This window comes from Aspergillus aculeatus (genome assembly GCF_001890905.1).
Source record: "Aspergillus aculeatus ATCC 16872 unplaced genomic scaffold ASPACscaffold_14, whole genome shotgun sequence".
NCBI classification, from domain to species: Eukaryota; Fungi; Ascomycota; class Eurotiomycetes; order Eurotiales; family Aspergillaceae; genus Aspergillus; species Aspergillus aculeatus.
In genome coordinates this window covers 859,408-874,090 of record NW_017962989.1, presented here as the reverse complement: position 1 = coordinate 874,090, position 14,683 = coordinate 859,408, and the positions used below count along the sequence as shown (strand labels likewise).

The window sequence follows — 14,683 nt, the reverse complement described above, 5'->3', positions numbered from 1 at the left end:
TTGATGGATGGGATAGATGCTACTAGACAATAGGCTCTCTGCTCATCATTTCTTTTTCTCTCTTTCTAATTCTGCCAATTCTTGTCCCCCCCTTCCGTCCAGTGGGTTTTCCAGCTTTCCCTTCCTTTCCTTTTAGTGTCATTTGTTTTCTTCCTCGTTTCTCGCGCTTCGTGGATCGGTGACGATATTCTTCCTCCCTTCCCCTTCCTCGAGGGATGCTTCTTTTTCTTGCTTTGTTTTTTTTTTTTCCTTCTTTTCTAATTTCATTTTATTTTATTTTATTTTCACCTCTGTTTTTTCTTCTTTTTCACTTCCCGATTCCTGCTTTTTCAATCTTCTTGGATACTTCTCTCCGATCATCCTCTCCGGTCCCCACCACAGGCGCAAGAGAAGCCCGAGCAGAAACCTGATACAGGCGCTCGCTTCGCCCGTTTCATTGTTCACAACATGCTGCTATCCTGAATCCGAATGACATGAATTACTCGGCTTCCAGAGGACTTTTTGACAAGTCTCAGTGGATCAAGATTGTCCTTGCTATGGGGCTGATTCACAGGCTCCTCCAGCTACTGGGAACTGTACTATAAGTAATCCGTGCATCCCAGTCCTTTACTTCCTCTGCCGCTGGTCCTCCCCCACTCTACAGCCCCTCCATTTCAGTAGCTGTGATCCGAAGCAAGCAAGCAACTGAGATTGACTCCCAATATCTACTTATCTTCCTTTGGGCTGCAAACAAAAGGGCACTCACCACTCCATTCAAATTCATTGGTTCTACTTCCACCCACCTCCTTCGAGTTATATTTCCCCTGCATCTTTCTATGCGGACCCTTCCTGCACTGCTATTCCTGCACGGTGCTTACTGCGGTTAAGGGTTTTGTTCCTTTTCTCGGGTGATCTTGCACTCTCGAACATACATATAAATCTAGCCATAATATCACTGTCTGGCGGTGTGACTAAAGCATACATACTCTGCTTCCAACCAACCAGTTGGCGGAAGCGTCGTCTTCCCTCACAGGTGCGCAGGTGGTTTCCGAATAGTCTGATGATTGACGTTGAACATAACTGATTTGTGAATGGTTCCATCTAGATCGTGTGCGCTGGTTGTACCAGCGTCCCTGTGCGGAAGTGACACCGTGGGATCTCCGCGCGCTTACCTGCAAATCTTTTCGGCTTGAATTTCAACTTCCTGCCAGCAAATCAGAGCGACTACGTGCGCGAGATTGCAAGCGACGACGATTCTGCTCCAAGCTGGAAGAATAAACAACCTCCCCCTCCCAAAAGGTCAATTTCTCGCCAAGCTGGACTCTTACGCAAGCCCGCCCCTGTCCCCGTCAGCGCATTGGTCCTTTGACCTCGATCCAGTGCGTAGGGGGATGGATGGCGATATCCTGCGCATGAAGCAGCATGATTCAAATGCCCGCTTTGAAACCAGAGCCGGGATGTCCCGTCGTGGTGCAGCGGACCGGTTCAGACAGGCCGGGGTCCCATCGGCAGCACGTGGAGGTGATGCATCCTCGCACGCCACGGGGCGTCCCCGGATGTCCACCTACCTGGACTATGGATACACAGAGAGTCCCTTTCAGGGCGGTCCGTTGCAGGGGAACGAGTTGCAACCATACCCCCCGACGTTGCGCGACCAGCAACAGCGCCAGCAGCACCCGTCAGTGCACCAGCCCTTAGCTCCCTACGACTCCGAGATGGTATACGACCTCAGTGGACAACAGGGCCCAACCCAAGCCACGTACGAGGTGGTGCCACCACCATACTCGGCACGGCAATCTGCAGCGATGGAAGCCCTGTCCAGCCAGTTTGGTGTTCCACAATATTTCCCTCCAAATGAACCGACAGGCACTGGGGTTCCAGCAGTAGGGCCGCCTTACTTGCCGTCGACAGTCCCGCTTTCCGCTTATAATCCGCCGCCGCCAGGGGGCATAGGACGCTCGAGCGTAACGCACATTTATCAAGCCAATATGACCGGTTTGACCTCCATCGGCCCTGGCGAACGAATGGAGCAACAGCAGCAGCAGCAGCAGCAGCCTTCGCCACCGCCGCCACCGCAACAACCACCATCGCAACAACCACAACAACAGCTCCAACAGATCCCACGGACGGACTTCCAATCAGCCAACGTGAGGGAAGTGTATGCACAATTTCAACGCGCGGTGCAAGGAACATTTGACAATACGCGCGCTGGCCGATTAGTGGAGGCCAGCCGATCACTCTTAGAAATCTCCGAATGGCTTGTGACTAATGCGCGGGAGCTCGGTATGTTTTCCTTTAGCGTCCAACCCAGCGGGTCTCGCCAGTCTAGACTCCACCTTACTCTCTCCTGGACCGGTCCACGCCATGCATGTACTGCGTAAGTAATTATAATCACCTTGAGAATCAAAGGTACATGGTCGTCTGTTGCTGGCATCAGCCCAAGGAGAAGGTAGGGTAGGGTGGGGCGGCTGAGCAAGTGCCCTTACGGATTGTGAAACTGATGGTCATCAATGTATAGGAGTCCTCCGAGATGAGCAGATATTCTACGCCGATCGACTACAACTCTGGAATGATTTCAATATCTGCTGGCTTGCCCTCTGCCAAAAACAAAAAGATATGGCCGAGGAACTGTTTCAGACAGGACGTCAGCCACCACAGACCAGTCTCCTCAGCAATGAAGCCATGGACAACCTGGGTAAAGAGCTGATCCAGCTATGCGATCGAATGGAACAGCATGGACTCGTCGATTATCAGCTTGGGATCTGGGAGGAGGAGATTCTCTCTGGTAAGTGTTTGCCAATCGAAACATCAATCGGAGACAAGAAGTTTAATTAATGATCGATGCGGCAGTCCTAGGCCAATGTCTCGATATTGTGGAAGACCGGCTCGACTTCTTCCGTTCGCACGCAGTAACTGTAGCCTCCCGGTGATCCACCAGGAAGCTCAAATCTCCTGAATGTCGCGGACCTCCACTAGCGAGTAGCGACATTGACCTGACACCTTGAGACCGAGCTCGACTTAGGGCCCGCGTACTTTTGGAGAAGGCCCCTCTAATGCAGGGACTAAATTAGTTAGTTCCTGCCGGAGCGAGGCCGGGGCGACGAACTATCGATTGACAGTCTTACTGTCCGGCTCTCATGTCCTCCACCTTTTATGAGTACTTTCGACTTGCGGTCGGGCTCCATAAAATCTGGTCCCCGGGTAAGACCACCAATTTAATCCCTAATCCTTCGGAGTTGGTGGTTGACCTAGCCCCGCTGGCTCACTCTCAGAGTCTGAAGCCCACATGGATTTCTCGGAAATATCATCCTCATGCCTCCTTGTCAGGTACCAAGACCGATTAAACCCGACTATCTACAGTGGTCCATTTTTTTGTCTAGGCCGACAGGGGTGGAAGAAAAAGCGCAGACTTACACAACACGCAGTTGCAAAATCACTTTTTTTGGTTGTTCTGGCGTTCAGGGCTGAGGAGATACCACCGTCACGCAGCACACGGGTCACTTTTCTATTATGAAGTTAATGTTTCACATATAGGATGAATGATGGGGGGATGAACGAACGAAGGGGGGACCAGGTGCATTCGAGAAAGCGATTATAGATATTCATCCTCTCACATATTATTATACAGTACTCATTTCAACATAGCCACTGATTATACCTATTTCACATGTGTTCCCTCCATCTCGGTAGCCAGTTGACGCCGGAACACTGTACCTGCAACCTTCACTTCTCTGATCGAGCTTCCGAGAAAAAATGCAGAGGTCTCTCTCTTATCGACATGTACTTGATCGAGTAAGAAAAGCAGTTCGAATTGTGATAGTGGCTGGGCGGTACGCTTGTTCAGCCCGTATCTCAGCACATCCGCTTAGTGGATGTATATCTCCACCCTGTACTTCCGAAAAAGTATCGAGAGCAGTTCGCGAACGCAAAAACCAGCCAGAAGAAATGGCAAAGGTCTGGTTCGTTTTTTCTTCTTGCAATACGTACAGTATACTTGTTGCCCCAAGACTCCCGTACTTTTTGTACATTACGATCCCTCCAGATCGAGGAAACATGGTTGGTTGATCGAACCGAGTCGATAGAATGGATATCGCCATGTGTTCCCTCCCCCCCCTTCCCGGGGCTTCTTGTTCCTGAATCGAGGCATGCACCTTAGTACCTGCTGGATCTTGCCTCATGCTGGATGCAAGCAGCAGAACAATGAGTATTGTGTTGCCTTCGATCGAGTAGATCATGTACTGTACTTAATGCTCAGGGGATCGATCTGTTTCCGATCTGGTCATATCTCCGCAGCCCCGTGACGCCTAACTCACGCCCCCCGAAGGAAAGAAGATAAGAGCCACGCAAGCAAGTAAATCCCGATGGAGTGGTGATGGTAGCCGTGGTAGCCGTGGTGGTGGTGTGGGGAGGGGGGGGGGCAGGGGGAAGGGAATCTGACATCTCGTCTAGATCTCCTCCCGTCCGAGAGTCAACCCGGTTCCTGGGACCATGGGTTTTTTTTTTTTTTTGTTTTTTTTTTTTTTTTTTTCGAATAATTTTCATTGATTTGCTTTTCCTTTTCAGCCCCCAGGAAGGATCTTAGGGCGATCACTAGTAGGGTCTCGGAGATACCTGGCTGGGAATCGTGGGCGGAGTCACCTCGGGGATCGCGGGTTGGGTGTGAATCTGCCTGACTGATGTGATAAAGTACGGTGCCTTGGTTTTGCTGGGGAGCTTGGTTCAATTGGGGGTTAGATAAATGTTGGAGGGGTATGCTGGATTTGTGGTCTGGTGGATTGGTTTTGTGTTTTTTTGAGGGGCAGGGGATCAGGCTGGACTATTTGGGCTGTGTTCTGAATTAAATTGTCCATGATTAATTTGTAGGACAATCACACTAGAGGTAAACTTGGGCCTGGGCTCTGTATAGCATTACGGATGAATTGGTTCACTCACAGTCCCCAGGATAGTCAATCGGACTACATTCTGATCTACATCGATGATCAAGCTATCTACCTATACATCAATGAGCTTGAGCGGCAGTGCGACGACAACGAGGGCTTGGGCCATTTCTGCATATGCTCTGGGTCAGAAATAAGACACTCATCCAGTGCTGTTGTACCATTGTCATCAACAGACTCATGCGACATCGAATCTCAGGTCTATCCTCCCCCCCCAAAGGGATATTCGTGAACGACATCTGGTTTTGAGACAATTGAATTGTTGGTTGGTGTAGATGAGTGATAGACAACAAGCTGTACATCACGGTGAAGAAACACTCATGACTGCTGTGTGAGACATCATGATTATTGAAGTCTTGAAATGACGCTTGGACGGAGGTGTTTGGAACTCGACTGATGACGTCTTCAAGAATGCTTGTTCGAGGGGGAGGAGGTGGAAGACTGCCATTTGTAGAGGTTTTTTCTAGCCAGAGACTAGGACTCAGAGATCTGGAGGAGAGAGGATTGCTAATATACTAGTTTTAAGTATTCCAACCGATATCTACATGACACGTGACCCCGTCATTGCTTTGTGACAGCGGATCTTATCACTTCAGGCCGAGCGATTCTCCTTCCATTCTCAGCGATTGCCCAGACGCTAGGATGCAGCGGATCCCTCGGCGTCACGGCTTGGGGGCTTTACCTCCCTGGAGTCCCTTCTTTTCCAATCATACCATGCTCAGTGGCTTAATCCCTCCTCAAATCATCATGCCTCTGCCTGCATGTCTGATTGATTTATTCCTGGTTCTCCGACAGCCTGGCTTGGCGCCAGCTGCCTGAGAGGACAGTTCGGTTGTGCTCACCTGCAATGACCTCGTGGTTGTTTGCTGGTCAACTACCACTGCCATAGATTCAATCCAGTGGCGTCCACCGCGATGGGAGAAAGTTCTTCTCGTTTAAACAAGTCTGGCAGGGTAAGGCTGAAACAGTGGGCCCCGAAAGTCAAATCGGGTTGTATAACATGCAGGTATGCTTCTTGGAAGATCGAGTGAAGTCGAATAAGTGCCACTGACCTCCCAAGGATACGACGCATCAAGTGTGACGAGACGAAACCGAGGTGAGAGAAAAGATGTACCCGGTTCGATCAGGTGAATCCCGCTTGCCACCGCCGGTCTGACACCAACAACAATGGTAGCTGCACGAGATGTACATCGACCGGCAGAACCTGCGATGGCTACGACGATCTTGCTCTTAAGCAGATAACCAAGTCACCACACGTGGTGCGGATGGCTTCGGCCTGGGAACAGGTCTCCGGCAACACAATCGAGATCGAAAACTTTGAGTTCTTCCGCTCCGTCACCACCACCGATCTAGCTGGCTTCTTCGATATTGGCTTCTGGACCGGAAAATTGCTCCAACTAGCGCACCAGTACCCAACCCTCTGGCACGCCATGACCGCGCTGGCATGTGTACACCACGACTTTGTGACTGATCGAACCCCGAGCACCGTCGCACGGGTCGGCGACACTCCGAACGTGCGTTTCGCCTTGGTGCAATTCAACAAGTCCATCCAATCACTCCGAAGGCTGCTTTCGAGGCCTACTTTAACGCGCCTGGACAAAGTAGTGGCGCTCAGCACCTGTCTCTTGTTCACCTGCATGGCGAGTCTACAGGGCCGTCAATGGCAGGCCTTTGTGCATATCAACTCGGGGCTCAAGATGTTCCATCACTGGGACTTGGGAGTCAGGAATAGAGAAAGACTAGACCATGATCGGGAGATCGATCTGTTACTGGTGGCCTTTACGCAACTCGATACCCAAGCCCGCCCATACCTCCCCAACCAAAGGAGCGACTTCCAGTGGACGGACAGCCGAATCACCTTGTCGTCCACCAAGGAGCCCTTTCGATCCCTGCTGGACGCATATCTCACCTTAGAAGTTCATTTCAACAGTCTGATGCGACTCATGATGAGCAAGGAATTCGCCAACCCCGCCCGCGTTGCTGAGAACCTCGTCAAGAAGCAGAAATGCGTCGACGACTTCGAGCAGTGGGACGTCAGGCTCAGCGGCTTTGTATCCACCGCGGATCCTTTGGCGACGGATGACCGGGCCCTCGACCTGCTCTACGTCCGTCGCATCTTCGCACACGTGTTCCTGACCCTCGATTTCACCAAAGGCGAGCTGTGCCATGACGACTTCTTCGAAGATTACAAGCGAATGCTCAATCTGGCCACGAAGCTGCTAGATGACCTGAACTCGACCCCTCAAGCGAGCAAAAACACCTCGCATCCCAACTTCTGTCTCTCAACCACCGTGGCCGAGCCATTGTTTCTCATTGCGACTCGCTGCCGGGAACCGACAGTCCGTCGCAATGCACTACGCCTACTTCAGCAGTACCCGCGCCGCGAGGGGATCTGCGAGGGGATGGTGGCCGCGAAGATCGCCGAGACGATGATCGACATCGAGGAGACGGGGTGTCATGGAGGACAAGCCGACTCGTGTACGACCGGACAGTGGGTGTGTGCAGTTCATCGCGTGGCGATCGTGAACTTTGTCCTTGCTGCGGAAAGGCAGATCAAGATTCAGATCCAGACCGTCGAGGATTTGATGCTGGGAAGGGCCGAGAGGGTCCTGGTTACTAGTTACTGGTGATTTTTTCTAGAATACTGTACATAGATCGGATGCGAACCGTATATCCTCTTCTAGCGATCCAGCTCGAGCACGCAGGCCAGTTAGTATAGCATAGTAGGGTGATTATTATCTCTATGTTGAAATCACTTAGTATCCTAGTCTTGCTGGCCTCATAAAGTAGATTGATACCCCAACCCTGAAGGGAAACTCAGGACCTATATATTCGCCGTATCCGGGGACCGGTTCCGACCCGGTTGTCTACGTATCCCAATCCCCTCTGATCTACTTCGAGCGTCGAATGAGCCAGCCCGCAAAACCGCAACTCCACATGAGCGACATGCAGCTAAAAGTATCGTGAGCTTCAGCTGAATCAAATTCCCCTGTGCTCTTCCGAATACTAGTCATACTACGCATACTCGGAGTCAAGTTACCTCTCTTTCCCCTTGATGAAGAACTGTTGTTGTTATTGGTTTGGTTACCTTACGGCGCTGGTCGGGTTGCTTCCGCGTAGACAAGGTGATTCAGTATGGCAAGACTTCGTATAGAAAACATATTCGCTAATAGTAACGTATGTAATTAGTCAATCCTATTTACACTCGCCCTTTCCTGCTCCGACCCCAGGGGGAGAGGCACGAGGGGATAGAGCCCAACCCCAAGAATATTCATGCACTGCATTGCTAGATCAAAGGTCGTAAAGTGAAGGGCTGGCGGATGGCGGGAGCGGAAGATTGGTCTATGCAGACGAAAGAGCTCAAGGGGTCAGGGGGGGGTCGTCATCGCTATCATAATCATATCAATGCGAAGCGGTGGGTCTTGGGAGGGAGTCGTTCGTCATTTCAGTCGAAGTTGGCAAAGTCGAGATGCAGGGCAGATAGCAGCCGCGAACGCAGTCGCAGTCGCAGTTGTAGCGGTAGCAGGAGATTGCAAGAATGAAGGTCAAGTGCCATGTCGAATCGCAAAGGGTAATATTTCGAGGGGGAAACAACAGCGCAGAGACGAGAAAGGGAATCACGAATTGTCGTATCACACACACGCATGCACGCACATACGGGAACAAAGTACCCTTGGAAATTGAGATCAAAGACACACCACCCTCTCGACTTCCAAAGTCATGGGTATACACCACTTGTCATCCGACCAACGACTAGATGGAATCTTTACCACCCCGGCAAGTTAGCACCACCCAGATCAAAACGGTCGACGGAGCAGACCAAAAAGGGGAGGGAGAACATACTCAACGTCATACTCAAACTAACGTCCGTATTCTCCACCATTTCCGTGAACTCCTCAAAGCTGATCTTCCCATCGCCATCCTTATCGGCCTCCATGATCGTCTTGTCGACGATCTGTTGCAGCTGCACATCCTTCAGGTTGTTGCCGACCATCATCTTCAGGACAATGAAGAGCTCGCCGTTGGAGATGTATCCGTCGCGGTCGATGTCGTACACCTTGAATGCAAACCGAAGCTTCTCCTCCTTGTTGCCCTTGGAGCTGAAGGCCGACAGCCCGGAAACGAATTCTTGGAAGTCGACGTCGCCGCCACCGTCCTCGTCGAAGATGGCAATCATTCTTTTTTTCGGGTGAAGTTAGAGTCAGTGATGGATCTCTGGGGTGGGTAGTGAGATGATAGTGGGGTAAGGCGGCAGAGGTGAAGCGGGGGTGTGAATTGCATCAGGCATGGTAGGTCAAAGGAAAGTGAGGGAGAGGACGAAGTACCTCGTGGCGAGTGGGTTGGATGATACTTGAGGCAAAGAAAGGAATTCATCGCGATCAATAGTACCGGAACTATCCTGTTGCATCACACAGAGTTGTGTCAGAATGGAGTCACATGTAAGACGCTGCACGGTCAAGACAAACCTTATCCAGCTTCATGAAGCGCTTGCGGAGACGGTCAACTTCATCGCGATCGACTACACTTCATTAGTTTCACACGATAACCGTTCTCTCGAAAGGCTTGACCCACAGTTGGAGGCAGAAACTATGTTGTCGAGAAGCTGAGAGGTGCCGACCGAGCCCCTGCGGCGGCGCGCATCGTACAGGGCGGCATTGTTGGGCTCACTGGAATGGTCCATGGTGTGGGCTTTTGTTTTGAGCGGAATGTAAAGGGGAGGCGGATAGTAGGGGGTGGGAAAGGGTGTTGATGGTCAACGAAATTCTTGTCTATTAAACGCGATTCAACCAGGAACCACAACCGGTGAAAGAAACGAGGCAATCAGAAAGCTGCACAAGAACTAGATTACTCCAACAATTACGGAGTAGATGAATGCCGGATGCGGGAGAGAGTAAGAGAGGGAGAACAGAGGGGACTCCCCCGGCAGGCGACGCAGACCAAAACGGCACTTTGATATCGACCAGCCCCGCACTAACCCGAAACAGACAGGCAAGCGAACCCCTGAGGCCGTGCACCGGTCCAAAACAGGCCACTGCCGGGTGACATTGCAACGTCAACTCATCCGCCAGTGCAAAGACTACGAGATTTCCACCGTCCATATCCTCCCCTTAACCATCCACTGCCATCACAAAAATACGTCTACGTGCTTTCGCATGATCAGACCTATCTACTGATACCAATTTTGGGTCCCCCATCCCATGGTCAACGGCCGATCTCGCGCCCCAAAGTTCGTATGACTAGGTACGGGGGTATGGGGAGGACGCGCCCGAAAAAGCTCACCTCCAAGGCCTCCATCCCCATAGTCCGCGAACATGAAATAGATCTTATCGAGGATGAGATCCAAAATGCCCTTCAACAGATTGAGACCGGTGTCGAGAAGGCGGAGGAGTCGGTGAGTCGTGTTCTCCATCCATCGCTAGCATCCCTGCATATATCACGTGACATCATCGCGAACCTCACCCGTCGTGAAAATTCTGCACCCGCCAGTCCAGGCCACAACCACAGCCCGCTGACGCCTACGTTCTACAGGAATTCCATCTGCAGGTCGCTATCAGTGCCGCTGCCCAGGGCAAAGTAAAAGATGCCCATATTCCGACCCCGGAGACCGTCCTCAGTAACCTCCGATATGACGAGCTCTACCCTCCAGTCTTCTCGCAGCCAGCGACATACATCCGCTTCTCCTCCACCGTCGAGGACTGCTGCGGACCTCCATATTGCATGAACGAGGACGATGATGTGTTCCTTAAGAACTTCAACCAAAAGCGCGATGCCGCCAACCAATGCACAGAAGACAACTTCGAGGAAGTCATGAGCTTTTTCGAATTGACGTCAAGGAAAGAGCAGCCGTATGCTTGTGTAGATAACTCTCCGGTCATGAGTTTCGAAGAATTCCAGGAGGCGATGGATCCGGCCGTAGACGACAGCGTAAAGCGTTTCGCCAAGGACATATACGACTACTGGAAGTCGCGACGCATCAGCGGTGGGAATGAGCCTCTGCTCCCGACACCAAAGGTGAGTCCCTGGCGCAAGAAGCGGCAAAGGTTATCCGATCCGCTAACAGTTCACAGGCTGAAGCTGGTCGGGAAGCTGATGATACCGACCCGTACGTCTGTTTCCGAAGGCGCGAGGTGCGGCAGACCCGCAAAACTCGTGGCAGAGATGCGCAAAGTGCGGACAAACTGCGACGGCTCAGAAAGGAACTGGAAGATGCTCGGCAGTTGGTTGCACTTGTACGTCAGCGTGAGTTGGCGCGCAAGGAGATGCTCGCCGTCGAACGGCAGGTCTTCCTGCAGAGATCCGAGGTCAAGGATATGAAGAGGAAACTCAATATCAAGGACGACGATGAGGATCTTATCAACCAGAGAGTAAGGATGATCATGACCTGCTTCCAAGCCATAGATACTGACCATGCCACTAGCCCAAGAAGAAGCCGGTAGAGGCACCTGCTGTGCAGCGCCCAGCACCTCCGCAGCTGCGCATGCCCCCCAAGGCGGCCACGCAGCCAGCAGAAGACCTGCAGCTACTGGACGATGTCCAAGCGGAGAAAGAAAACGAGATCATTCGCGACATCAAGCAGAACATCACGAAGCACATCAAGTGGAACGAGGGTTATGTGGATTTCACACGAGCACCGCTCTCCCCCTCACCTGATCGGACGTTCGATGCTGCATTCCGCCCTGCAATCACCACCCAGTTACCGACGCCACCATCGTCGGAATCATCCGACAACATGCCGGATTCAGCCATAGATACCCGCAGTGCCATTGCCCTCCCGAATAAATTAGCCACCCATGCCATGGAACTGAGCGAGGACACGAGCAAGATGCCCTCATTCCGCAGACGTATAGGACGCGGGGGTCGTTTGTTCATCGATCGCCGAAACCTTGCGGCTCGTTGTAGAGTTGAAATGGATCCGTGGAAGGCTGATCGATTCAAGTACGATCAGGAAGATTCAGATGAGGAGCTCGATTATGAGAGGGACCAATTCGATATCCAAATCATGCAACATCGAGCCATCATGGCAGCAAAAGCTCGCGATCAAGCAGCAGCGGCAGCGGTTCAAGCTCATGCGCAGGCGCAGGCAGCTCAGGCCCAGGCCCAGGCCCAAGCTCAACGAAAGTTGCAGGCCGAACAAACCACGGCCAGCAGCAATTCACCAAGCGGGGGGCAAGCAGGGGGATCTAATCCCGGGCCTGGTGCCGCTGTCTCCACGTCTTGAGATATGAGCTGGATCTCTTCTCTCGTTTTCTCCTCTCCCACATCTTGATCTTCCACCCCGTATCCTTTTAATCTTTTTCAACCCCATGTTCAGCATCTGGCAGGCGTCATCTGTCATTTTCCCTTTTACCTTACCTGTACTTTTACTCACGCCATACCCTCATCACCTTTTTATTTTCCTGAAACGCGGGGAAGCATATGAGATCCGGGATAACGTCGCCGGATTGATGCGCTTTTCTTATGACATGACCCCTGATCTTATGCGATTGCCACTGTACATAGCCTGTTCTCTCCCTCTTTCTCTTTCTTCACTTGAGCAGTCGATAGACTCTGTACGGATAGCGAAGCGACGAAGTTAGTAACGAAGAAAACAAGAATAATACCAATTAAGATGAAAAAAAAGAAAATGAAGACTTTTCTGTAAATTCCAAATATAGTCAAAGATGAGGGGGAATCAAGAGCTTCAAGATCTGAAAGCCTTGAGGCGTCTCGATTCGTCGTGGTCGTCGTTGGCAGAGCGCTTGGCCGCGGACCCGCTGGCCTGATTGCTGAGTTGGTTGTTGAGCATCGTAAAGAGACTTTGCAGAACTTCTTTCTCGCCAAGGCGGACTTGAATAGCCATCGCCTTGCGGCGCATATATGTATCAGCAGGGTTGAAGGCGGCTGGCTGGCTCAATTGAGCGAGAAGCTCCTGGTCCTGTGCGATGGTTGTTGGGTAGTGCGCTTGGTTGAGCTCCAGCGCCCTACCAAGTATGGTAGCTTCGGCTTCGCCAAATGTCGGCTTGGGAGGCTTGTTCTTGGATATCTGCTTCTGCAGAAGTTCTGGTGACAGCGATAGAGTCTTGAGCAACAGAAGCAATTCATCCTGAAGGATGTCTGTCAACTGATCTTCAGGGGAGGGTCTTGGGATGGCATAGCCGTCATCAAGGAGTTCCAGCTCTTCTAGGAACCGGAGCTATGGTAAACATTAGCATGGGCATGTTGGAAGCAGCAGACCTTGGAAACAGGAGTATACCGGAGGTTGCGATTCAACATCAGCACTCGAAAGACCCGCTGCCTGACATATATTGCTGAGGGATACCTCGATGACATCGAACGGAGCATAATTGTCGGTGACATACCCGTACCGTCGCAGGAGGTCTGACCGGGGGATCTCTCCGTAGTCATTGAAAATCTCCTCGCCAGCTCCGATAGGTTTGATAGCTTTCATAACAAGAATTTCTTCTTCTTGGAAGAGGCGAGCCTGTATAGAAGCATTAGTTAGGGCTACGAGGCTCCCCATACTAGATGGAAGGTCACATACATTGTTTCGATCGGCATCTGCGTTGAGCAGATCGGCCAAAGGGACCATGCCTTTAGACGACTGTCCTTCCTCTTCGTCTGAAACATAGCCATCTTCTCCATCGCGTTCATCCTCGTCCTCAGGCTTCTCGATGTCAAACGCATAGGCCATGATAAGCGACCCCATGGTATGGGCCAGGTGGAGGAGAGCCTGCGTACCGACATCTCCTTCAAAAGAGGCTAAACCGTCGATGGGAGGGAACAGGGAAGGGTTTGCCCGTACAATGGGGGCTACGGTCTCGAGTATGGATTCTTCTGCGCCCTGTCGTCCGATCTTGTTCACGATGGCGCTGCCTTGAAGCTCCGCAAGTTCGGCTGGGGACCAAAACATCAGGGTGTCAAAATTCCGAGGAAGGACTCTGAAGTACGGTGCCCATGGGGACTGATCACCGCGAAGATATTCATAGATCATGACCACCATGAGAGAAAGCCATGGTCCAAGTTTCTCCAGGTCGTGGGAGACCAGGTCCTTCAACTTCGAATTCTGAACGGAGAGGACATGGGCGCGGGGGATGGTGAAAAGCTCTTCGCCTTCTTCGAGATCGAGTCGAGCCACTGGTAGAGTGACACGAGATTATCAGAGAGGGGGAAAGACTTCCACAAAGCAGGCAACAATGAGACAAGACCCATGCGGAACAAAAAACTCGTTTTAGGGAGGGTGGGAAACATACCGACACCTCGGCCGGCGCCGCTGGCCCTCAGATCAGCGATCTGAATCTTAGGGTTCAACTTGACGCCCGGGAGACTAGACAGCCAGGTGATGAACTCATCTGATTGTTGCTGGAAGTGGTTTGCGTCTGGAAAATGGGTAGTGGAGGACATGATGTGGGACGACAAGAGGTCAAGTTGTGTGGTGTGAATTGGCCGTCACACCAAAGAAAAAGGAAATTGAGCAACCCCCCACCGTCTAGCGGCCGCGGAAATTCAAGGGGAGACGGAAATGAATCTCAAGAGAACAGGGGGGAGAGGATGGAGAAAGGTATGGCGTGGTTGATAGAAGTGTCACGAGAAGGAGGGGGGGGGGAAGGTGAAGAGAGAATGGGAGAAAATGGGGGGTGGGTAAGTAGACCTGAGTAATTAGCTAGTAGTTAACTTAGCGACGGTGATAGACCGAGTCCTGACTTACTCCTCCGTACTAACCTACCACTTTCGAGTGACAGGCAGTTCTTAGTACTAGTACTTTGTCTGTACCGCCGGATAAACGCTGC

General features: G+C 51.7%; 5 protein-coding genes across 5 annotated transcripts; 3 read left to right on the top strand and 2 right to left on the bottom strand.

Annotated features, from left to right (window-relative positions):
- Positions 1–1,070: 1,070 nt before the first annotated feature.
- ASPACDRAFT_54047 (uncharacterized protein) lies at positions 1,071–2,909 on the top strand (the record flags this gene model as incomplete). The annotated part of the gene is made up of 4 exons (XM_020202822.1): positions 1,071–1,122; positions 1,279–2,262; positions 2,498–2,764; positions 2,830–2,909. 4 exons carry the CDS (start codon positions 1,071–1,073, stop codon positions 2,907–2,909), a joined length of 1,383 nt encoding a protein of 460 aa, XP_020053653.1.
- Positions 2,910–5,716: 2,807 nt separating this feature from the next.
- ASPACDRAFT_80766 (uncharacterized protein) lies at positions 5,717–7,633 on the top strand. The gene is made up of 2 exons (XM_020205726.1): positions 5,717–5,922; positions 5,977–7,633. The coding sequence occupies exon 2, from the start codon at positions 6,182–6,184 to the stop codon at positions 7,544–7,546; it is 1,365 nt and encodes a 454-aa protein (XP_020053652.1). The 5' UTR covers positions 5,717–5,922; positions 5,977–6,181; the 3' UTR covers positions 7,547–7,633.
- Positions 7,634–8,228: 595 nt separating this feature from the next.
- Positions 8,229–9,662, bottom strand: cnaB (calcineurin regulatory subunit B). The gene is made up of 5 exons (XM_020205725.1): positions 9,489–9,662; positions 9,383–9,435; positions 9,242–9,315; positions 8,760–9,094; positions 8,229–8,680 (listed from the first exon to the last, which is right to left on the bottom strand). Exons 1-5 carry the CDS (start codon positions 9,595–9,597, stop codon positions 8,670–8,672), a joined length of 582 nt encoding a protein of 193 aa, XP_020053651.1. The 5' UTR covers positions 9,598–9,662; the 3' UTR covers positions 8,229–8,669.
- Positions 9,663–10,149: 487 nt separating this feature from the next.
- ASPACDRAFT_32928 (enhancer of polycomb-like protein 1) lies at positions 10,150–12,135 on the top strand (the record flags this gene model as incomplete). Its single annotated transcript, XM_020199919.1, has 4 exons — positions 10,150–10,308; positions 10,446–10,928; positions 10,985–11,281; positions 11,335–12,135. 4 exons carry the CDS (start codon positions 10,150–10,152, stop codon positions 12,133–12,135), a joined length of 1,740 nt encoding a protein of 579 aa, XP_020053650.1.
- A 462-nt stretch (positions 12,136–12,597) lies between these two features.
- On the bottom strand, positions 12,598–14,297 carry ASPACDRAFT_33165 (ribosomal lysine N-methyltransferase; the record flags this gene model as incomplete). The annotated part of the gene is made up of 4 exons (XM_020199941.1): positions 12,598–13,089; positions 13,150–13,377; positions 13,438–14,030; positions 14,147–14,297. 4 exons carry the CDS (start codon positions 14,295–14,297, stop codon positions 12,598–12,600), a joined length of 1,464 nt encoding a protein of 487 aa, XP_020053649.1.
- Between the last annotated feature and the right edge of the window lie 386 nt (positions 14,298–14,683).

Bases quoted from the DNA above. Each gene is read 5' to 3' on its own strand.
- ASPACDRAFT_80766 (XM_020205726.1), top strand. From the start codon at position 6,182: ATGGCTTCGGCCTGGGAACAGGTCTCCGGCAACACAATCGAGATCGAA.
- cnaB (XM_020205725.1), bottom strand. From the start codon at position 9,597: ATGGACCATTCCAGTGAGCCCAACAATGCCGCCCTGTACGATGCGCGC. The intron at 9,316-9,382 runs GTTTGTCTTGAC...GTGATGCAACAG, and splicing joins GCTTCATGAAGCTGGATAAG to GATAGTTCCGGTACTATTGA. The intron at 9,095-9,241 runs GTACTTCGTCCT...CCCGAAAAAAAG, and splicing joins TCCAACCCACTCGCCACGAG to AATGATTGCCATCTTCGACG.